Genomic DNA, 17,197 nt, shown 5'->3' with positions numbered 1-17,197 from the left:
ATGCAAATTTCAGAAGACCTCTTTAAACTGAAGGGGCGTTACTCGAAGCCATGAGTGACAAAGGCCCGTGCATTAGTCGATTGTTCATAACAGATAAACCATCAGGCAGACGTTTTCTTGTTGATACAGGTGCTTACATTTCGGTTGTACCTCCCTCTCTTGCCGAATCCAAACGGTCGCCAGGAAAATTTAACTTATTTGCAGCTAACGGATCAAAAATTGCAACATATGGAGAAATATTAATGTCTTTGGATCTAGGATTGCGTCGCAAATTTCAATGGCCATTTGCCATCGCTGCGGTTTCGCACCAAATAATTGGTGCAGACTTTCTGCAAAAATTTTCTCTTTTGGTCGACATTAAAAATCGACGCTTACTCGACTCCATCACACAATTGTCCGCGGTAGGTAGTATTGGAAATGCTACTAATTTGGGAATTAAATTAATTTCCGGTAATTCTCCTTTCCACAAACTACTTAAGCAATACCCTAACGTCATCCGCCCAGTAACTGGCAAACCGACTGCTGACCACGGTATTGTACACATCATAGAGACTACTGGACCATCAATCTTTGCCAAAGCACGGCGGTTGCCTCCAGAGAAATTAAAGGCTGCAAAAGAAGAATTTAAATACATGCTTGAGCAAGGAATCTGTCGGCCATCTAAAAGTTCATGGGCCAGTCCACTCCACATGGTCCCTAAGAAAAGCGGCGACTGGCGTCCTTGTGGGGATTTTCGACGTCTTAAGTCAGTTACTTTGCCTGATAGATATCCGGTTCCTCATATTCAGGACTGCATGCAAGTCTTGGAAGGCAAAAATATTTTTTCTACGTTAGATTTGACTCGTGCTTACCATCAGATCCCTGTCAATCCACCTGATATACCAAAAACTGCTGTCATCACACCTTTTGGATTATTCGAATTTCCTGTCATGACTTTCGGGTTATATAACGCTGCGCAAACGTTTCAGAGCTTCAATAATGAAGTCCTTCGAGATTTAGATTTTTGTGTCCCATATTTCGGTGACATTCTGGTAGCCTCGACAACTGAAAACCAGCACCTTAAACACCTTTGCATAGTCCTTGGCCGATTCGATTTCATTTGATTTTCCTTGGCCGATTCGATCCGATTTCAGTCTTATGGTGTAGTCATTAATCCATCAAAATGTGTTTTCGGGAAATCTAAAGTGTCATTTCTTGGTCACGAAGTTTCTTCGGAGGGCGTTCGCCCACTTAGTGAGAGAGTCACTGCAATTCAAAATTTTCCAGAGCCAAAAACTGTTCAGGAGCTGCGTCGTTTTCTGGCCATGTTAAATTTTTATCGTCGCTTTCTTCCTCATGCCGCTGAAAAGCAGGCACCTTTGCACACATATTTGGTTGGGAGTAAAAAGAAAGGTACGCGGCCAATTATTTGGTCTGATGATGCCTGTACAGCCTTTGTACAATGTAAGATTGACTTAGCATCGGCAACAGCTCTTAGCTATCCTTCTAAGCACTCTTTAGCATTAATGGTTGACGCGTCTAATATGGCCATGGGTGCGGTTTTGCAGCAACTGGTAGACGGAGCATGGAAGCCTTTGCTCTCTTCTCGAAAACATTTTCTGCAGCGCAATCAAAATACAGCATGTTCGACCGCGAACTTCTTAGTGCGTATGAGGCTGTTAAACATTTTCGTCATATGGTAGAAGGTGGTGTGTTTTCTATCTATACCGACCACAAACCGCTAATTTTCGCCTTTCGACAAAAGCCTGACAAGGCTTCTCCCAGGGAAATGCGTCATCTTGATTACATAGCGCAGTTTACAACCAATTTTAGGCATGTAGAAGGCCCTCAAAATACAGTTGCTGATGCTTTGTCCAGAATTGAAGAGGTTCAGTTGCCATCAACAACAGATTTCTCCGCCATTGCTGAATGTCAGAAACAGGACCCAGAATTACAACATCTTTTGTCTGACAAGTCTTCTCATGGACTTAATTTAGTACCTATGCAGTTAGAACCACATCTTTCACTGTACTGCGATGTGCAAGGTAATTTGGTGCGGCCATATATTCCACTGAAATTCCGGCATGGTATTTTTAGTGGCCTCCATAATTTATCCCATCCTGGCATCCGTGCTTCTCGCACGTTAATTCAACAGCGTTTTGTATGGCCTCGTATGCAGAAGGACATCGCTGCATGGGCGAGAGCATGTGCAGACTGTCAAAAATAAAAAATTCACAGGCACACTCGAACTCCATGTCAACGCTTTGAGTTACCATCTGCTCGCTTTAGCCACGTACATATCGATTTGGTTGGACCCTTACCCCCATCATTAGGTTATACATATCTTCTTACGTGTGTCCACAGATACACACGTTGGCCAGAGGCTATCCCTATCGTAGATATGTCAGCCGACACTGTGGCCTTTTTTTCCATATTTTCCATACATAAACCGTGAAATCCATACAGAAAAAACTTTTTTTTCTGTATAGATTTCATGGTTTGGGGTACCCGAGTACGTTACCACGGACCAAGGACGGCAGTTCGAATCTCAATTATTTACTGCATTAACAAAATTCTTGGAAACTAAAAAGATCCGTACATCACCGTACCACCCGAATTCCAATGGACTTGTCGAGAGGTTCCATCGCTCTCTTAAACAGGCCATTAGATGCCATACTGCTAGTCACTGGGTTGATGTCCTTCCTACTGAGTTGTTAGGACTCAGAACGGCTATCAAAGAGAACTGGGTTCTTCAAGTGCTGAAATGGTTTATGGTACCAATTTACGTTTACCGGGAGATTTTATAAATTCTGCAAAAAACTCACCCAATGTCCAGCCCCATGCATTCCTCAAACAATTGCGTGAAACCATGGCTGCATTATACCCTAAGCCCACAAGCATACATTCTTAAAGACCTGTGTTTGTTCCTAAAGAACTCGCTACATCCTCACATGTGTTCTTATACGGTGTGATGCATCAAAAAAGTCCTTGGAGCCTACCTATACAGGCCCACACCCAGTTCTAAGCCGCACATCCAAGAACTATCGGATACTAATCGGCGACACAGAGACAGTGTTGAGCCTTGATCGTCTCAAACCTGCCTTTATCTTAGCACCACAAACTGTCGAGACTGGTGCATCAGTCCCACTTCCTTCGAAGGCACCTTCATCTATTGGGTTTACACCAACATCTGCTACTACATCAGTTTCTGTGCCTGAAACAAGTGCTCCTCAGCATACAAGTTCGGAACGTAGAGTCCGATTTAAACCTCGGTACCTTTAATTCATTGCCACTGGAGGAGGAGTAGTGTGGCGACTCTGTAAACTTGTGTTGTACTCGCCAACCGCGCGCCGTTATCACTAACTGTAACCGAAGGTGATTTCGGCGACACACAGTCACGTCGCGGTTGGTCGGAATGTACAGAGTTGTAGTTTTTGCTCCTTTAATCTATATTTCCTATCTATTTAAATTAAAAGCATATATTAATACAGTGTGCCTCAAATTGATAAAATAGTACACATATAATAAATTATGACCATTAACTTAATAAATAAATAAAATGCTTACTTTTTTAAAAAAATTAATTAATAATAATAATAATAAAACTCCGTAATTTATTTACTTATTTATTTTTGCTGATATGTTCTCGCCTTGTTTTGGATTTATGATTTTATCTGATGGTGTTTTCTGAATATATAAATATGTTGGAAACCGCAATAGATGATGTTACTTAGTTTAATGTATAACTTTGCATGATATTATATGTATCTTGATCTTATGTGTCTTCTGTTACTGTGTCTCAAGGTAGAGGCTAATATTGGTTTCCATGTAAAAAAATAAAAGTTTAAATTTAAAAAAAATTAAATTTTAGTTTCCCTGTTATAGCAAAAGTTAGCTTCTAAACTTTACTTATACTGTTATGTGACTGGACCCCCAAAATGTATTATTTTATTATTAATTTTCCCCATCTTTACCTCTATTCAGCTTTACAAAACACACTCATTACACACACCTGGAAGACTGTATTTAATGTAAATGATAACAACTTTGACTACACTCATGAACACAATCGTGTTTTTTTTTTTAACAAAATTCTCTTACTTCCTTTCCTTTTCTTTCTATAGGCCCTTTTTTTTTAATTATAAATAATTTTTTTTTCCTCTCCATTACTTTTGGGCCATTTATTTTTTACTTTATTTTGTCCCATCTTTTCTTCCTGGCCTTTCGAACTCGTATAAAATATACGAAGTTCCTTTTTACTCTCCTCTGAAATACGAAATTGCCCCCCTTTCTATATACCTTTCCTTCGCACCTATGCTTGATTTTTCGCCCATCGGTGCAGAAAGACTTAGCGGGTGCAACAAAAGACATCTGTCTACTTTGTCTGTCGCGGTTGGTCGCTCGCTTTCCACCAACGTGATTGTCTGTCAACTGTACTAATTAAGTTTTACTATTGTGATGTGATTAAATGTTTTTGTTATCTAAAAATTGGCTCTTATGGCATGTTATGAATTCATCCTTAAAAGTACTGGCAAATTCCAATACTCATAGTTTGTTATTGGACACAGCCGCAACCACGTGCAACAAACTTATGATTATTTTTTAATTGAATCTAAAAATTAGAGAAAATAATGATTATTTCGGCATAAAATATATTTTTAGTGAACATTTTGATTTTAAGACACAACTATTAAAATATTTTGAAGAAATTTTAATAATAGATAATAGTTAATATCAGCCAGGTAAATCAAGAAGCATGAAGCTTAGCAAAACGTTTAACTCTCCCCTTTAGTAATTCATGAACAAGGACATAAGAATTTACATTTGCACTCAAGCCATTAACAATTGCCACCCCTAAATGTAATCTTTTATCATATTCTGCCGTATTGTTCTTGATAATGACAGTCGACGTCCACCATATCCTAATAGAAGCGCCCACCTTCGTTTTACAAATGAGTGCCGTTTTCGTTGAACTTATTTAGGAGAAGTCCGTAATGAATCTTTAAATAGATATTCAGTAACACATTTTACAGTAGATTTTGACTACTTTTTTCCACATGTTTCACATGATCTTTGGTCAAGTGATTATTTAAGAGGCAATTAACAGCTGCTATGATGCTGCCCAAACATCCTATTGTTGGTAAAACTTCTTATATCTCATGGTCTTTTTTTTATCTAATTCTGTAGCAGAGATAAATCATTCGATATATGCTGCAATGAAAAACCATTGCTACAGATATCTCAGAGAAGTCACTGAGGAGTAAGTACATCTAAAGATTTTAGAACTATTTTAGATAGACTAAACCCTTCTTAAGGACATATTAGTGTAATGTTATCTTAATTGTTTCCATTTAATTTGTCCAACGCTGGGATTTTATTCAATAACAATGAATGCTTTTTGGCATCAGCACTGACCAGAAGTCATCAACAATTTTGTTGATTTTTCCGATAATAATCCTATGTGCTGTATCTGACTTCGAATCTAAAATTTTCTGAAGAACACAAAAACCTTGTCTAAAACTTAAAGGTTTATTTAACTGGAACTTCAACACTGATGAAAACTTAACATCACAAACAAAAACTTAACATCTTGGGTGGAAAAACTTCAAAGTAACAGCTATGCCGGCACGGTGAAGAACACTTTCCCTTAAAAGACAGAATCCATCTAGCCCTTTCGGCGTATATCTCCATTCCGCTGAATTCAGACATCCGTTCCTACGTGTTTTGGACTTAAACGGCCAGGCTGGAACTGGAATAGGACTGCATCAGGACCGGAACAGGACTGGAACAAGACGGGAACCGGAACAGGACTGGATCCGCAACAAGACGGGAACCGGAACAGGGCGGGAACCGGAATCTCTCATCCCCTGGCTTCTCCCCGGGCAGGTCTATTCTGGCTCGAACTAAAAGTAACTGCGGTACCACTAAGGAAAGCACCTCCTTTTATTGCCGGCGGTTGCCGTTACTACAGGCGACTTATGCAAATATTTAACATCCTTCCACCTAAGGGGAAAAAAATGAACTTTCACATCAAAGTAAAACAATGCCAAAGAGCCTTAATATACCAGTCTGTCCGGCGGAGTTACAGTTCTACCAGATCGTGTTACAGGCCTGACAGATTTATCATCTATGTTGAGTTTAAGTTCAGACAACGAATCTTGTTTTTCAATCTGCTGCTTCACGGGTACATCATTAGTTCCATTATCACTGTACACAGTTGTGGGTTTACCTCTTCGTGACACGAACCGATGAAAAGCCTGAAGAAACACTTCTGTAGATAGAGAAGTCAGCAACTCCAAATGGACCGCTCTATAAACGGCGCATGTAAAAACACAAATCCATGCCTTTTCTTTGTTTCTCAACAATAAAGGACCACAAAGGTCTATACCCGTTACTTGAAATACTGCTGAATCATTTACTCGCTCTATTGGCGGTGGGGCTGATATGTGGTCAACAGGTGCAGCAGAATATCTCTTGCAAGTAATGCATTTACTCAAAACAGAACGCACCGTTCTTCTGCCAGATAACAACCAAAACCTTTCCCTTAAGGTATTCAGTATATATTGTACACCTGCATGTCCTTTATTTTTATGTTCTTCCATAATTAAATTCCTAACTAATGGATGTTCTCCTGGTAATATTATAGGTGTTCTAAACTCTAACGTGTCATCTCTTCGAAACGCACCAGTTTTAATTCTTACAATTCCCGCATCATAAAATGGACTAAGAGTTCGTAAGCGTGCGTCTTCTATATCCTGAAACGATTCCGATTGAATCAAGCGAATAACAACCTTTTCTGCAAAATCAATTTCATCAACAGTGAGTTCACCTTTCTTTTTTTTCTTATTTCTGCAACTAAAGAAAAATCGTTGAATCCAACCAACAACTCTAACTGTTTTTCGATAGCCAGAAAATCGCTCACTCAAACTAAACCTTTCAGTAGACACTAGAGATGAAACCACTGCCTTTTTTTCTCGCTGGCTATTTCCGCTTCATCAGTTATAAATTCGGCACTCGGCCAATTTTCTTGCGATTTTAAAAGCCAGCTCGGACCCTCCCACCATTTTGACCGGGAGAGTTGGCGAACTGAACACCCTCTACTTGGAAGATCTGCAGGGTTAAGGTGACCAGGTATATGCCTCCAATCCTCCACACGTGTCAAAAGCCTTATTTCCTGTACTCTGTTTTCTACAAATGTCCCCCATTGTTCTTCCCTTTTTATCCATGCAAGGACAGTAGTTGAATCTGTCCAGAAAAATATACTTCTGGCCTCAAAGTCTTTTAGAACGTCTGCAGCAAGACGAGATGCAATAGTTGCTGCTAACAATTCTAATCTTACAATAGTAGTTTCCTTTTTACCACAAGGGGAAACTCTAGACCTAGCCTGAAGCAACTGGACTTTAACTGATTCAGGTTCTTCTACACGAATAAAAACTACTGCCGCATACGCTGCTTGACTGGCGTCACAAAAAACATGGATTGAACACTGTTTTGGCTGATATCGTATCCACCTTGGAATTTTAATGTTTTTCAAAAGAAAAATGTCTTTTACCCATTTCAAAAATTTACTTTTAATTTCGGTGTTAACTTCTTTGTCCCATTTTACTTTTGTTTCCCATGTACGCTGTAATAACATCTTAGGTAATATAAGGACTGGACATGTTATACCGATGGGATCAAATACTTTATGGGCTATTGCCAAAATACTTCTTTTCGTAACTTTCTCGAAACAAAGATTTTGTAAATTAGCAACATTTATTTGAAGAGTATCGCCTTGTCTTTCCCATAACAAACCTAATACATTCGCAATAGTTTCTGTTTCTAAACTACAGTCGGTATATTCCCAAAACCGCAATTCAAATTTTCGTTCTGCCATAACATCTGAAGATACTTTCATGAACCGCTGTAATTCATCTTCACTTCCGACACTTGTTACACAGTTATCAACATAGAAACTATTCATTAATTTAACAATAATGTTGGAAGAATATTTTTCATCTGCATCATTTTTCTCCAAAATTGAATTTAAGTGATATTGAATAACAGCTCCAAGTAAAAATGGACTACTGGTTACACCAAATACGACTCGACGAAAATGCTTTAAGCCATCTTCACCCTTTATCCAAAGAAATCGGAGGAAGTTTCTGTCACTAGAATTCAGGCCAATTTGTAGAAAGGCCTTACGAATATCAGAAATCACCCCTATTTTTTCTTGGCGAAATCTATTTAAGATTGTAGGAATAAATGAAATAAGGTTTAATCCCTTTTCAAGACAATCGTTGAGACTCGGAGAACCCTTTACTTTAGACGAAGCGTCAAATACTGGCCGTAACTTCGTAGTACTATGTTCCTTAACAACGTGTCTATGTGGCAAATAATGATGGGGTAAATCTAATTCATTTACGGGTACTTCCCCTATTATGCCCTCTTTGAGCCATTCTTTGAATATATTTTCATACTCTTGGCGAAGATTATCTATTTCAAGTTGCCTAATCGTACCGTGCAACCTTTTAAGCGATAACTCAAAATTATCCGACAGGGGAGGGTGCCCTTCCAACCAAGGCAAAGACACTACAAAGCGGTCATCTTCTATTTTTACAGTATCAAGAAAATATTGCCTGGTAGCCTCATACAATTCCAATTTAGTCTTTTGTTCGGATGGGTCTGTAATACCAAGCGAGTCGAGGGCCCATAAATCAGAAATACAAGCCTCTTTATTCAACATTGATGTAACTAAGAATGTTGAACCTTCACTATTCAACTCCCCGGTTTTTCCCATAACCGTCCATCCTAACTTTGTTTCAATAGCTACAAGACCGTTTGAAATTTGTTTACGATTCCCCGTTAATAATCGTCCTGCAACATCGGCTCCTACTAAAATTTCTATGGGTCCTTCTAAACGATCTGTTAAACTTATTCCACAGTCAGCAAGCTCTTTAAGCCATATTCCTTGTCCAATAGAAGGTATACTATTACAAATAACAGGCTGACTTAACGCATCAAAATTACAACTGTACGAGCCAGACGTACTAGATAAATGAATTTTGTAAACTTTATGTTCACACAAACTGGTCGTTGTACCGCCAAATAATGCGTGGCTAAGGTATTCCTTTACCGTATACCTGTAACCCATATCTTGAGCTGCACTTTGCAGAATATACGACCTTTGAGAACCAGTATCAATTATAGCTCGAGCCGAACGAGATTTTTTATCTCCTTTAATTATTACTCTTATTGTTTGCAGCAAAACTTTAGGAGACCTTGAAGAAATGTTGGCGAGTGTTTCAGCCTGATTTGGAGGCTGTTCCGTTGCCCTTGTCTCACTCATTTGTGAATGGCCCTTACATAGAAAAATATGATGCCTTTTGCCGCATGTAAAACAAACTGTTTTTAATCTACACCTCCTGACAGAATGTCCAGATTTCAGACACAGATAACAAGAGCGTGTCCTTTGGACCAAAACTTCTCTTTCCGACAACGATAAGTTACGCGCCTGAAAACATTCCGCAGAACCATGATTTATACTGGAACAAAATATGCAGCCTTTTCTAGCTTCATTAGAAGAAGTAAACAGTTCAGCTGCCGTAGGTTTTAAGCGAGGTTCTCTTATCCTTAAACCCGAATTCCCTTTCTTATTACAGTGAGCCAATCGATCGAAAACATTGAAAGATTTAGCTGCTAAAGAAATTCTTTCCTCACTTTCAACTTCACCGCGCAAGAAACATAAAAGGCGCTCAAGGTCAGATTCCCTTTCTCTTAACTCGGCGTTTTCGCCGGTTAAACTTTCTGATCCTTTACGCGAAAACCTAAGTCTCTCCCACGTTTTTAAGACTTCATTCGGCAATGCTGATTCTACCAATGGATATAATATCGCGCAATATTTGCCTCTATTTATTCCCAATATCTCCAAGGCTCTTAGATTAGATTCCAGTTCATCGTATAGTTTCCGCAAAGAGTGTGTACCTTGTTTTTGAATAACAAGGGTTAACAAATCACGAATATAAATCTCCGTTAGTAATTCTTTGTTACCAAAACGCGTCTGCAATGCTTCGATTGCGCTCTTGTAACTATCGCCAGTTGGCGGAAAGCTTTTAACTATTTCCTCTGCAGGAGAATTCTTCTCCATAGCCTGTGCTAAATAAGCAAATTTATCATTATTATCTATTGTAGGATCTTTATCAATCTTTTGGAATTGCCCCCAAAATCCTAGCCATTTCTTCACGTTGCCGTCAAACATACGCAATTTAATCTTCGGATAATGTAACATTTTATTCTGAACAAAGGATGGATCAATTAAAGTTACATTCGGGGTTCCAGAAGTAAGATCTTTTACTTTACTTTCCAGAAGTCTCCACCTATCAAAATATAATTCAGATTCATCTATTTCCTTACTAAGTAAAGTCTCATCTGTAATTTCTTTAAACATTAATTCTCGTATTTTCATTTCAGTATCAAATAAAACTTTAGCTTTCTCGGAAATAACTTTTATTTTAATTAATTTTTCTTCCTGATTAAATTTAGTTTCTTCATTGTCAAATTCATTACAAGCTTTACTGAATAGTCTTCTATATTGAGTTCTTGCTAATTTTAAAGCTTCCATGATTCAAAATAAAAAAAGTCGCTTACCTTGCAGACAATATCCTGTCGCTTGATGGCAAATGTTGATTTTTCCGATAATAATCCTATGTGCTGTATCTGACTTCGAATCTAAAATTTTCTGAAGAACACAAAAACCTTGTCTAAAACTTAAAGGTTTATTTAACTGGAACTTCAACACTGATGAAAACTTAACATCACAAACAAAAACTTAACATCTTGGATGGAAAAACTTCAAAGTGCTTTAAAGTAACAGCTATGCCGGCACGGTGAAGAACACTTTCCCTTAAAAGACAGAATCCATCTAGCCCTTTCGGCGTATATCTCCATTCCGCTGAATTCAGACATCCGCTCCTACGTGTTTTGGACTTAAATGGCCAGGCTGGAACTGGAATAGGACTGGATCAGGACCGGAACAGGACTGGAACAAGACGGGAACCGGAACAGGACTGGATCCGCAACAAGACGGGAACCGGAATCTCTCATCCCCTGGCTTGTCTATTCTGGCTCGAACTAAAAGGAACTGCGGTGCCACTGACAGACACAGACAGACAAAGTAGACAGATGTCTTGTTTTGCACCCGCAAAGTCTTTCTGCACCGATGGGCGAAAAATCAAGCATAGGTGCGAAGGAAAGGTATATAGAAAGGGGGGCAATTTCGTATTTGAGGAGAGTAAAAAGGAACTTCGTACATTTTTTACGAGTTCAAAAGGCCAGAAAGAAAAGATGGGACAAAATGAAATTTAAAATAAATGGCCCAAAAATAATAGAGGAAAAAAAAAGGGCATAAAGAAAGAAAAGGAAAAGTAGAAAATATCCTAAAATACGATTGTGTCCGTGAGTGTAGTTAAGGAGTTCATCTGCAAAAATTAGTGTCTTTAAGAAGCAAACTTTAGCTAAGTTTAATAAAATAAATAAATAAATGAATGAATGAATTCCTACATGGTAATGTGTATGCCCTTATCTTGAGACCTAACTAGAAAAGACATATATCATCACAGAGATGCACATAATATTTTAACTAAAGTAACATTAACTATTGCCGTTTCCAAAAAAAATTCATGTATATTTCAGAAAAACAGTAATTGACAAAATCATAAATCCATACACAGTGTGAGAGCATATCAACAAAAATAAATTATACAGTTTATTTTTCTTAATTATTAGTTAAATATAAAATTAATTTATTAATTTAACCGTTGTAATTTATTATAGTACAAGTTTAATAAATTCCGTCACTCTGTATTTATATTTGATCATAATTCCAAGTTTGATACCTGAAAAAAAAAAAAAAAAAAAAAGGTCGGGGATCTTAGTTACAAAAATCACAATCTATACTCATCGATGGTCAAGAGACCCCCATTTTTTCCCTCTCAAGAAGTTCCTAAGCACGAAGAGGGGGGCCTCCGAAGGGTGTGAATTGCTGATAAGAACAGAGAACAGACTACTGATAAGGAATGTGGCGTCTCTACCGAATAGTTACGAAGAAAAGAACCACATGACTTGCTACTATTACTAACTATTATATAATGCTAGAATCTTATGAAAAATAATAAATAAAAAAATTTAATTGCACTCTAGTGATAGAGAAACATATATTGTATAGAGAACAGAATGTTACTTATCTGAATATTCCGTGTCAGGGCCTCTTTTGGATTTCTCGTGTTGATAGTAAACAGCTAACAAAACACCTGAAGTTTCGAAGAAGCGAAGTTTCCTTTTTCAATTTGATGAATGAGACATTGCATAGGAAAGGTGCATTAAACTTTTTTAGAGAGTTGAAAATATTTACTGAAACAGTTATTTAAAAAATTTCGGAGCTATGTTTAGACACTGCCTCCAGCTTTCGTGATCGCAGCGCCCGGGACTCACTGCGGTGCCACTAAGGAAAGCACCTCCTTTTATTGCCGGCGGTTGCCGTTACTACAGGCGACTTATGCAAATATTTAACAATTTTAAAGGATTTCCATTATTTGAAATGGAGCAAAAAATGTCAGTTTGCAACAGGTATGGGAGAAGGAGAAGTTAAAGAATTAATCGAAAAATGATGAATGAATAACTGAATTTCTTATAACAACAGCAAAAGCAGTGGTACTGAAAAAGAAGATAAAGCATGCATCATAAAGATTTTGCATGCAAAAAGTTAAAAGGATTGTTAAAAAACTGCAGGATTTTGCAATGAAGATAGACTCAAGTGAAGAAAGAGGCCACTTTATGAGAGGAACTGAAAAACACGTTGCTTCTAATTGCGAATCTCTTTAGAGCTACATCAATATATCAATATATATATATAAAGTAGACTAAGTCGTAAATTACAAAAATTACGAAAGAACAAGTTCAAATAGATGTGTGTAGTTTTAATTTGCAAGGTTCCCTTAGTTCTCCATTTTAATTTGGCTATTTCCTCTTTATGTTCTGAAAATAGAAACTGCTTAAAATAAATCTCTCTAAACTGCGTCATTTCCAAATTAATCCATGCTATATTATCTTATATAACTCTTCAGGTACCTATATAAAAGTTTTAGCCAATCACGATGATTCAAAATCGAAACTAATATTACAAACCATAACCATTTGACTTCTCTTGCAGGTTTTCTTTTGAATAAGTTAGATTCTTAGTGTTTGCTTACTTCCAAATAACTCGTCATCGATTGGCTTTACATTTCATCAATAGTAATGTGATAATCGTCATGTAAAACGGCACGAAATGTGATGAAGAAGGATTCAGATTGTGCCCCTTACGATACGTGATTTAAAATGGTAATGTGCGTCTTAAAGAATTGTTTTGTCCAGAAACAAAATATGTTGAATCATCATGATTACTATATTTGATTGCAACTATGTAATTATGTGTTTGAATACCATTTATAACTTCGGCTATGGTTGAAGTGTTTATATCTTCACTCATTCTAACTTATTACATACATACATATAGACTAAAAATTTTAAATTAGACAATAAGGAGAAAACATACCTGATGAAAATTGTGTGGAAAAATTGGAGGTTTTTGCCTTGTAGGCACTACAGTCTTTTCATATGCATTAGATTTAGAACTATCTACGTCAGCTATACTTGTCCAGGAAACTGAACGAACTATACCAGAATGTCCAGGACTAAGCATGTCTTGTCCTTCTTTCCATACTAAATTATCACAACTTCCTGATCCTGTTTGACATGCATTGTTTGAAGGAGAAAAATCATTCATTGAGAATTTTCTGGAATTTTCAGAAGGGTCTAAACTAGCACCATCTAATAAAATAACTGAGCTGTCAGAACTGGTTGTGGAAGACGGCGATGTGATGGACAGAGGTGAAGTAATATCATCCACACAAGAAGTCCTCAGACGAGGAGCTACTGGCACTCCATTGTTACCATTATGTAAAATTGATATACTTGTAGGAGTTTGTTCAAAAGTAGGAGTAGAATCACTACTGTTAGGAAAAGATGGACTATTCAACAAAGCATCTGTTTCATCGCTAACAACAGTATCACTATATGATGTAAGAGATGATGTCAATGTGTCATAACCCGACGAGTCTCCACTGTGGGACCCTAAATCACCAGTGCTGTTTAAAGTTTCAATTTGATTAAGACCTAGAAGAAAGTTACTATTGCTACTGCCACTGTTATTTCTTTGATCATTTGATTTGATCTCAGACCAGAATTGCTGAAGCTCTCTAAAACTATTTTGGGACACTTCAGGGTCGAGATCCTTTTCAAACATTCGTTTCATGTCTTCAGCTGCAGCCATAAATCTAGCAATAACTTCATTTTGTGCTTCAGTACTAGGACTTGAGCTTGGTGGTGGAGGTATAATATATGCCGACAAATCTTCATTAGAAACGTTAGCTTCTAAAGATTTATGGCCTGGAGGTGGAGGTACAGTCAGATTTGCAATGAAAGAATCAATACTATCTATTTTTATATCAACACCAGGATTTTCAGCAGCAGATGAGTCTAAGAGTAATGAATTGAATGCATCATGAAGATGACTAAGGTCGACTGAGGCCGTAGAATTTTCTTGTCTCTTATTCTCTTGAGAGCATAGACTCAGTCCTAATAATGACAAAATAATACTCTAAATTAATATATTACAAAAAGTATTTATAAGATATGTAATTAAATTTTTCTTTTACAGTAATAAAAATATTAAATTAGTTTCTTGTTTAATGATAAACAGTATTGGTAACAAAAACTGAATAGTAAACAAGCAACACAATTAATCATTTTATGGAAAATATTCAAATAATTAAAATACTAACCCTTTGGATGGCATTACCTCCTTTATCTGGTGATTTTTTTTTTTTTTTTGTCTCTTGGTGTAAATATTTTAAAATTTAAAATATTTTAAATTATACTATTAGTTTATAATTTAAAATATTTTACTTTCTTACATCTTTATATGATGTAAAAGTCATCTTAAGAAAAGAAGTTTATGAAAACAGAGACTAAAATAAATAATTATCCAAATTTGGATAATAAATGCTGTTTAAATGCATATTATCATGAGCAGATCAGAAAAATGATGCTATTCAAAGGGTTAAAATGAGTGCTGAAATGAATTATATACGAAAATTTCTGCTAAAAAACATTCATAGAAGTGTCACCTATGTAAGGCATCATCTTATGATCTTCTTGAAACTATAAAATGGAATGTACTATTTCACTGCATTATGAACATCATACTTTCCCCTTTATTTTTGGCACTACCACATTAAAATAAAGGTCAACCAATAATTATAATAATTGAATACTGCATATTTCTCCTCGGATTTGATTCTTGGTGGGGAGGGAGAATAAACTAGCTGCATAGTCTTTTCATCAATTTCATATTATACAAATCAAATTATAGTTGCATTTTTAAGGTGAATTGGATAAATTTCCCTTAAGCTTCTTCATGACACTCCTTCCGTAAATTTAGTAAATTAACTTTGTCAATGTGAAAGTATAAAAGTATATTTTTGCTTTCTAACGTGATATTAATTTTAACTTTTGGACCTTGGAATTTTCGCAACTTATAATACAGTTTATCTAAGATTAATTTTAATGTGAGTGATCATTCAGTTCCATCAGCTGAGTTCTAAGAAGAATTTAAAAAAAAATCTGAACTGAAAATATTTGAAAGTCTTAGAAGTGAGTGACACTACAATAGCTGAAAAGAAAGCACTTTTATCTAACAGAGAAAGTGATTTCATTGGGTTTATTCAGCAGTTAGTGACACATATTGATTAATTAATTAATTAAATTCAATGAAATACATAAAACCTCAAGTAAGAATTATTGCATTATGAATGGTGTAGCCTTCTCATTTACTTATTTCACTTTTTGAATGTAGGGATTTTGTTAGAAATCTTGAAATAAATATACATGTTGTCTAAAAGACTGATGATGTGCTAAATTGCCTTAGGAACAGTATAAAAAGAAGAGAAAATAGAAATTTGTCCAAGCTACTTAATTTGATTTTTTCCCTCCTACCAAATTGATAAAATTGTTCTTATACAAATAAACAGAATTACGATTTTAATGTTTTATTTTGTTTCCTTTAAATTTTCGATAAGCAGCCATATAAATTAAAGAAATTTTGGCAAATAATTAGATGTAATGCAATATTTTATATACATTTTATATTCAATCAATGATATTTTACAGGGATTAATTAATTATGCTAAGCAAACAAATGCTTGCACCTTAATTTAATATCACACTATCGGAGATTTGTTTCAAGTGCATTTTCCATATATTTATATATATACATACACATTTATTATTTCCAATAATTCTTAATACTAATTATGCAGGATGTACACAAAACCCAAGAAGAATTTTAACAGCTTGTTGCTTGGGAATGAAACAACTTACACCTTTGGTGATTGGTCACACTTTCACAAGTAAGGTTCAAAGTTTTTGTGACACTGGACACAAGTTATACAACCTTGGAATGAAAAAAAATCAACCCCTGGTTGACAGCTGTAAGTAAATTTAATTAATCAATGTATTGAGGTAAACTTCAGCTCTTACTGTTTGTTCATTGATTAAAAATTGTTTTAAAATCTTATCATGCAGCATCCCACACCAAACATTCACTTTTTAGGCTGTTTGCTTCAACTTTCTTGTGACATGAGGAGGAAAAACTTTGTGTAATAACACTAAAAACATTTACAGCACTACCTTACATGCAAAGCTCACAATAATAGATTGATGTTGCTCAGGGACTTTGTGGACATCCTACACTTTCAAAAATCGTTTTATTGCTTACCAGCCTCAGCCATTTTTTGTTAGGCTATCTGCAAACAGCCAAATGTGGCTTCTACCGCACTGCTGGTATTTTGTTTAATTTATCATATAAAAACTATTTGAAAGCTTATAATTTTATTATACTTTTTTCATTTTAACTATGAACTTTTCATGACATTCTAAAATATGAAAAATATTTACTAACACTTTTGCAAGTCCACTGTTAACTAAAAATTTTCTCCAGGTGTATGTAATAAATATATTTTCCCCATATTTATCTTTCACAGAAAGTGGCACAAAAATTTTAGACAAACAGTATTGAAAACAATTAACTTTGTTAAATATTTAATCTTGAAGGTGAATTTATCAGTTATTATGTTTCTTAGGG

The 17,197-nt window shown here is 36.0% G+C and overlaps 1 protein-coding gene and 1 long non-coding RNA gene across 3 annotated transcripts in view; one reads left to right on the top strand and one right to left on the bottom strand.

Annotated features, from left to right (window-relative positions):
- Positions 1-17,197, bottom strand: part of LOC118197886 (uncharacterized) — a 265,749-nt gene that overhangs the window by 8,840 nt on the left and 239,712 nt on the right. For both annotated transcript variants that reach the window (XM_085824920.1, XM_085824921.1), the window contains exon 17: positions 13,550-14,631. In XM_085824920.1, the coding sequence (XP_085681046.1) occupies positions 13,550-14,631 (1,082 nt within the window). The remainder of the gene's footprint in view (positions 1-13,549; positions 14,632-17,197) is intronic.
- LOC118197887 (uncharacterized) overlaps positions 1-17,197 on the top strand; it is a 34,038-nt gene that overhangs the window by 11,619 nt on the left and 5,222 nt on the right. Inside the window, exon 2 of the long non-coding RNA XR_015043394.1 lies at positions 16,374-16,544. This is a non-coding gene — a long non-coding RNA (uncharacterized LOC118197887). The remainder of the gene's footprint in view (positions 1-16,373; positions 16,545-17,197) is intronic.

This window comes from Stegodyphus dumicola, chromosome 10 (genome assembly GCF_044657685.1).
Source record: "Stegodyphus dumicola isolate Sdum_Otavi_A_Nest chromosome 10, ASM4465768v1".
NCBI classification, from domain to species: domain Eukaryota; kingdom Metazoa; phylum Arthropoda; class Arachnida; order Araneae; family Eresidae; genus Stegodyphus; species Stegodyphus dumicola.
Note: the sequence above shows the minus strand (reverse complement) of the source record. Positions and strands in the feature narration are given on the sequence as shown.